At 36.1% G+C, this 6,974-nt stretch overlaps 1 protein-coding gene across 2 annotated transcripts; it reads left to right on the forward strand.

The window, feature by feature from the left end:
* Positions 1–674: 674 nt before the first annotated feature.
* Positions 675–6,193, forward strand: LOC104906222 (cyclic dof factor 2). 2 transcript variants are annotated; one of them, XM_048638383.2, is made up of 3 exons: positions 1,082–1,219; positions 3,497–3,677; positions 4,376–6,193. In XM_048638383.2, the coding sequence occupies exons 2-3, from the start codon at positions 3,588–3,590 to the stop codon at positions 5,660–5,662; spliced, it is 1,377 nt and encodes a 458-aa protein (XP_048494340.1). In that variant the 5' UTR covers positions 1,082–1,219; positions 3,497–3,587; the 3' UTR covers positions 5,663–6,193. The 2 variants fall into 2 exon arrangements, with proteins under 2 accessions (XP_010693252.2, XP_048494340.1); XM_010694950.3 differs by lacking the exon at positions 3,497–3,677 and having other exon boundaries at positions 675–1,219.
* The last annotated feature ends 781 nt before the right edge of the window (positions 6,194–6,974 follow it).

The raw sequence follows: 6,974 nt of genomic DNA on the forward strand, positions 1-6,974 counted from the left end.
TGCTATCCACAATTTTTTTTTTATAGGCTATTCTACTAGTATAAAGTATCCCTAATAGTGTTAAGTCAATGCTATGTCATCCGTTTATGTTCTTATTTTAAGTTCTTTATATTTAATTTACAGTGAAGACATAAATTTTCCCACAAAAGTTTTACCCAACTTCTACATTTTTGTCTGATTCTTTTAAAGTCTAAGAATTTCTCTCGTTTGTAATATAAGTCTAAAGAGAAGAAAATAAGAAAGTAAAATAAAAGGTTCAATGATATAAATAAGTAGAAAAAACCCAAAAATCATATAATTTTTAGAAGCTTTCAAACCAAACCTAATACAGTTAAAACGTGTCAATATTGTTATACATGACCTACCAAGGTTCATTCATCATACAGCTAGGTGTATCATGTGCATGGTATACACAAGACTAACTTTTGCTCATTTTCTCATTTGCAACTCTCAGTTTTTTAGTACATTTTGCTCATTCAAAATGGTTTCATATAAATAATAACCAAAAAACTAAAATTGAATAAACCATACTTACGGTATATACGCGTGTATGATAAATTTGTAAACTCAACCAATAATAACAATAGATCAAACCATCCCACCTATGACCTATGTTTTAATACATCCCTCATTCCCTCACCGTCATATATCCTTTGGCAATACACAAACACATGAAAAAATGTTACCATATCCAAACATTAGTACTACTATAATCATAAATTCATAATCCAGCAGACTATCTCTATCCGTTTTCATTTTTGGACATTCACAAATCAGACTTTTACAGTTTACTAAACTGAAACTACAAGTAGTAGTTTCAAAATTCGTATTCCTCTCTCTCTTTCTCCCTGTCGGACACACACAACACAAACACACCTTCACCTCCCTCACAAAAGCGGAGGGTGTCAGATCTCTCCAAACCGAAATTTCAGCAACTTTCAGATTCTTTTTATTTTTTGCACACACACTTTTTCTTTTCTTTTCTCTTCCTTTTCACAAATCCCGGAATTTCAGATAAATATCATTAATAACAACAACAACAACAATAATAAAAATGGCGGACCCTGCAATAAAACTCTTTGGCAAAACCATTCCATTGCAAGATAATGATAATGATAATGATAATGATAATGATGATCATTCCATTCCCTCGGATTCCACGAATACAGAGGATCATATTTCTAAAGATACAGTTTTCGAGGAGAGAGAAAATCATAAGGTAATCATTGTGTTTGCAATTGAATTACATTTGCTTCACTTTTTTTTTTTTGTGTTCTTCATGATTTTTGAATGTTGTTGAGAAAGTTTCATGGTTATTAAATTTCAAATTTTTTAATTAGGGTTTTAATTATTTATTGGATTATTAGCTGGTTTTTTTTTTTTTTTTTTTTTTTTTTTGATGAATGTGTTCATTTTATTATTGGAGGTAGAGGGTGGGTGAGGTTTTGGTATGAACTTTGGGTTATAATTAGTGGATTTTTTTTATATTTCCTTTGGGTACTAGAATTTTTACAACAATATGGGAAGATTTATTTTATGTGATGTGAATAAAAGTTCCTTGTGATTTCTGCAATTTTTCTGATGAATTTTGAAGGTGGGTTTATTCATGATTCTTCTGTAGTTGTTTCCTTTGTTGGTTCTACAGTCTAGAGTTTGTCTCAAGTAATGTTTACCTTTTTTGTATTAGAGATTTGTTAAAGTGAACTGCTTGATTGAGTCACTATACCTGAGAACAACGTCTAGCATTGAAGATTATACCATGGAAACAGTTCATTGATTTCCTTGTGATTAGGGATTGGGGGGCATCGACAACGAATTTCGACTATTAAGGTTTGGGCTCTTGGAAAACTTATTAATCAATGGTGGAGGCAGAGACTTTTAAGAAGTGCTAAAACTCAAAAAGTGGTGATATGTTACATAAAGAGGGAGGGCTGCATCATGCCTTACTATGATTCTTAAAATCGACCGTTCTTGAGGAATTTAGTGTTTATTGTCAGTTGTAAGTTTTAATGTTGATTAAAACATAGGTGGTGACTGGTGAGTGCCTCTTAGTTTCCAAATTGCTGTGTTACCCCCATCTAGCCCTATGTCTTAGAGGGGAATACATTGTAGGTGTTGACGCAGATATGAGAGCGGATCTTGGGATTGGCTGTAGACAAGGATTTTTCATAGATTCTAGTGGTTGAAGACGATACTATCTTTCCAGGTTGAAGTATTGTTTTATCGTTGTCAGAGCTGTGCGGTGACTTGGTGAGTGCTTGTTCAGTAAGGGGTACAAGTGTCTTAGACACATTATGTATGGATGTTATGGTTGTCTTGGTGGTAAATGATAAGCAGTGTATGTGCTGCTGATACATTTGGTGGAATCTGATGTTAAATAGTTTGCACGAAAAATTGACTGCAGACATAGTAGTTATATTCACCGTCAGAGAAGCCTAGATGTAATAGGGTGGTGGACGTAGAGTAGTGTATCTATGTATAGTATGCAAAATGGTGAAATCCATGAACGTAGATTTAAAGCTGGAAGGGGAATGACTGGGTTCTAAAATCATTGCAAGATTTAATTAACGTCTATTTCGATTCCACCTCAGTTACCATTATAGAGAAGATTTGTGTAACACAACTTTGTAGAACACATATTTTGTGAGTATCTACCTTAAAAATAATTGTTACCTTTTATGATTTTTGTTAGAAACGGAACCCCTCAACGGATTTCGGTGGTTGGACCAACTTTTCCTGTGCTTACTTTTTATCTTCCCTTGTTCTGGTCCTTTTCCTCGCAGTTTCCTGCACAGTTTCCCCCTGCTCACTTCTCTTCCTTCCACTCTAGCTTATCAGCAGTATTTCAAGCAGGCTGCCTTATTCTGGCTGAGTTTTCTGTATTGTTTATTTCTCAGTTAGATATTGCGGAACTGATTCGAGCTAGGCCACTGCAGCAATATAGCATTGTTCTTCTCTTCACAGGAGAATCCACAATATGTTAGGGTGTGTCAATCCTGTTCATGTGAAGTAAACGAGAACTGAATCCCGATAAACCTTGAAACTGAATATAGTGAGTAAAAGAGTTCTTTTTTTTATAATTATATTGAGTTGAGTCAAATCACCTTTTCTTTTGATTTGTATTCATTTCCTGTTTGTTTTAGTCTGGTTGGAGTTTTTTTTTAGCTAGTAGAGGTTTCTCTTTAAGGTATGTGCAACTGTATTGTATAGAAACTACCTGATTATTTTATGGAAAGACAGAAGAAATCTTTGGTCTCAACTGCTTATTAGAAAGATGAGAGATTATATACTAGGTATTCTGTTATGATGAAGTAGGATAATTAAAGTGAGAAGGAAGGTGTCATGGAGCAGTCCTGCGAAAAGGAGGTTGCTACGAATGAATACTGTAGAATTTACTAAGAAATCAAAGGGTTCATTTGTTAATTATTGGAAGTCTGAGCATATGGTGATATAATGTTTTTTCCCCTGATGTTCGTATTGTTTGTTGGTCATTTAGACTGATTACTAAAGAGAAACAGTTGGTATTGGTGCTTCACTAACATGGGGTCTTTTTTCGCCCAAATGAAACTCTGTTGGGCTTGTTTACCATGAGCATCTTTGATCAATTGGAACAAAAGAAACAACTAGATTATGCCATCATGATGGATTCTCTAAAAGTGAAATGTTCCCTAGCTATGGTAATGCATCACTTCTAAATTTCACCCTACTAGCATTTATTCTTTTTTTTCTTTATGTACCGTGTGTCCATATCCAAGCAATTACACTTTATGAATCTTTCTGAATGATTGACCTACTACAACATATCTAAAGAAATATTTTCACACCCAATGACTTAGAATTGAAGCAGTTATGTTAGATCAATTGTGTGATGAGATATTAAATTTAAGGTCTTCTACTAGTTTATTTAGGCTGAACAATTCCTGTGTAGATCCGGGGTGTTTCTGACGTTGCAAAATATCATCCGAGTTCGTTGTCTTATCTCAAAATGAGTTCACGTTCCATTGTATGTTTGATTTTTTTTGGTGAACATTTTGATACTCCCTTTATTAAAAAATTATAGTCCATTTAAGGTTTAGGCACACAGGTTCAATACCTACTACAAGGAGTTTAAATGCTATTACTTGACTGAATTACCCTTGAAAAGGCTGGAGGACAATAAGGAGTAAATGGTAATAACAGAGAAAGAAAAAAGCTGTATATCTGTAGTTGGAGAAGCTGCATTAAGCACTCCATTGTTTTCCTAAAATGTCTTGGTGGCTTATAAGTAACTCCCCCAAGGGGGAAAAGGGACCGCTAAAATTGACATGCATCATGTTATGAAGCTAATATTTGTTGATGGGTCCTAATATTTGTTCTTAAATTTTCATCAAATCAGGTTGACGAAGATGGGAATACATTGCAGACAAAACAAAATGGAGTGTCACCTGAGGTTTCAGATAAGAGTATTTGTCAAGAAGCGTCATTAGTAACCCCCGATATTCCAGAGGCATTATCTAATGTTGATGAAAAGGAAGCAGGGGAATCATCAAAGTCAGAAGAAGAAAAGGCTGAGACAAGTCCTTCCCAAGAGAAAACTCCAAAGAAACCTGATAAGATACTTCCATGCCCACGGTGTAATAGTATGGACACCAAGTTCTGTTACTACAACAATTACAATGTCAACCAGCCTCGACACTTTTGCAAAAATTGCCAAAGATATTGGACCGCTGGTGGTACAATGAGGAATGTGCCTGTTGGTGCTGGCCGCCGCAAGAACAAGAACTCAGCCTCTCATTACCGGAACATCACCATCCCAGAAGCACTCCAGAATGCTCGGACTGAAATTCCTAATGGGTTGCACCCTGCACTGCCAAATAATGGCATGGTCCTCACATTCAGCTCAGATTCACCCCTTTGTGAATCTATGGCATCAATATTGAACCTTGCAGAGAAACCAGTGAGGAACTGCCCACCTAATGCATTCCAAAAACCAGAGGATTTGAAAGTTTCCATTCCCTTTGCAGGCTTGGAAAGTGGAGTTAACCATGATGATGGATCAAATTCAAAGGATGATGCTAGCAAATCAGCAGCACCAAATGAGCCAGCAGCTCAAAATTGCCTTCCCTTCCCAGCTCAAATTCCATGCTACCCCGGGGCACCCTGGCCTTATCCTTGGAACTCCACTCAATGGAGCCCACCAGTAGCAGCTCCACCCTTCTGCCCCAATGGCTTTGCCATGCCTTTTTATCCCGCACCTGCTTACTGGGGCTGTGCTGTACCAGGAGCATGGAATATTCCCTGGATTGCCCAACCATCTCCTCCGAGTAATTCAAATCCAAGCTCTGCCCCAACCTCTCCTTTGGGAAAGCATTCACGAGATGGCAATATGCTCACTTCGACCAACTCCGAGGATAAAGAGGTGGAGGAGAACAGTTCCGAGAGATCTCTTTGGATACCGAAAACCTTGAGGATTGATGATCCAGGAGAAGCTGCAAAGAGCTCTATTTGGAGTACCTTGGGGATCAAGAATAACGAGAAACCGGAATCTATAGGTCGGGGTTTTGGACTTTTTAAGGCATTCCAGTCAAAGCGTGAAGGGAATACTCGTATGGAGACCTCTCCAGTGCTGGAAGCAAATCCAGCAGCCTTATCTAGGTCACAAAATTTTCAAGAGAACACATGATGACCCAATTTGTGTTGGGTCATTTTCTCTCTTCTTATGGAACAAGAAGGTTTGCCTTAACATCTAATCATTTGACTAGAACTAATGATCGAGGATTTCTTGATGGCTTTACTATGAGGGTAATCTCGCAACTCACTTGGAAAAGAGGCAAGCCATGTTCTTCTTTTGCCTTGGCTGGCTCCTTAAGAATACTGAGACGAAAACTAAAAGCAATTTCACTATGAGATCGAAGATGATTTAATCAGTTCTTTCATTACGATCTCTTCACTTTGCTGTTGTCTGTAATTGTATAACTTGGTGTTTTGTTTTTGCTTTGGATTGTTTCCGGAGTTTTTATTTTATGTACATATAGATGCATAAGCGAGAGTGTAGTTTTCTCGGCATGATACCTGATGTACGTAAATAAGAAGCTGGAATGCATGTCTGAATGGCGTCTGTGACTCTGTGGCAATATAATATTGTACTCGATAATGCTACAGTTATGTTTGTCCATTTTAGGTTAAATAAAATGCTCTAAAATGGCAATGGCAATGAGTCAGATCGATTGAATTGCATTTTCCGAATTTCATATCTGATCCCCAGCTATTTGAATTCGGAATTTTCAAATCTATGGATTGGAATTTCACAAATTGGATTCATTATGGATCATTGTTCGCATATCGAGTCGGATTTAAGCTATATATTATACTACTAGTTTTTAACCCGTGCAATAATGCACGGGAGGTTTTATGTGGATGTGATTGTACTCGTACATAATGCACGAAAAATGTTTCGTTTATTAAACCGTTGTTTTATTCCAAATTTATTGAATCCATAACTATTTTAATCCATTCATTTAAAGTCGAAAGAATATTAAATGTATAATTATATTACGTAAAAAATCCTTTGTTACAACAATCTTACAATCGTGATATATAAATTTATAAATATGTAAATGAAACAAATAACACATAAAAATGCACATGAGCGTTTTGTTTTATAAATTTAAGATTTTAGTATGTTTCTCCTAAAATCATGGTTTGAATATTAGCTCGTGATTTTAGTATGTTTCTCCTAAAACAAATAGGGTGCGTTCTGTTCAACTTAAAAAATTAAGTTTCAGGTCCAATAAGTTCAGATAAGTTGCAATAAGGTCTAATAAGGGCAATAAGTTCCAATAAGGTCTAATAAGGTCCAATAAGTTCCAATCAGGTGCAATAAGTTCCAATCAGGTGTAATAAGTCCCAATCAGGTCTAATAAGTTCCAATCATGACTAATAAGGTCCAATAAGGTCCAAATAGTCAATGTTTATTAAACATTTGTATTATGGTC

This window comes from Beta vulgaris, chromosome 2, assembly GCF_026745355.1.
Source record: "Beta vulgaris subsp. vulgaris cultivar EL10 chromosome 2, EL10.2, whole genome shotgun sequence".
NCBI classification, from domain to species: Eukaryota; Viridiplantae; Streptophyta; class Magnoliopsida; order Caryophyllales; family Amaranthaceae; genus Beta; species Beta vulgaris.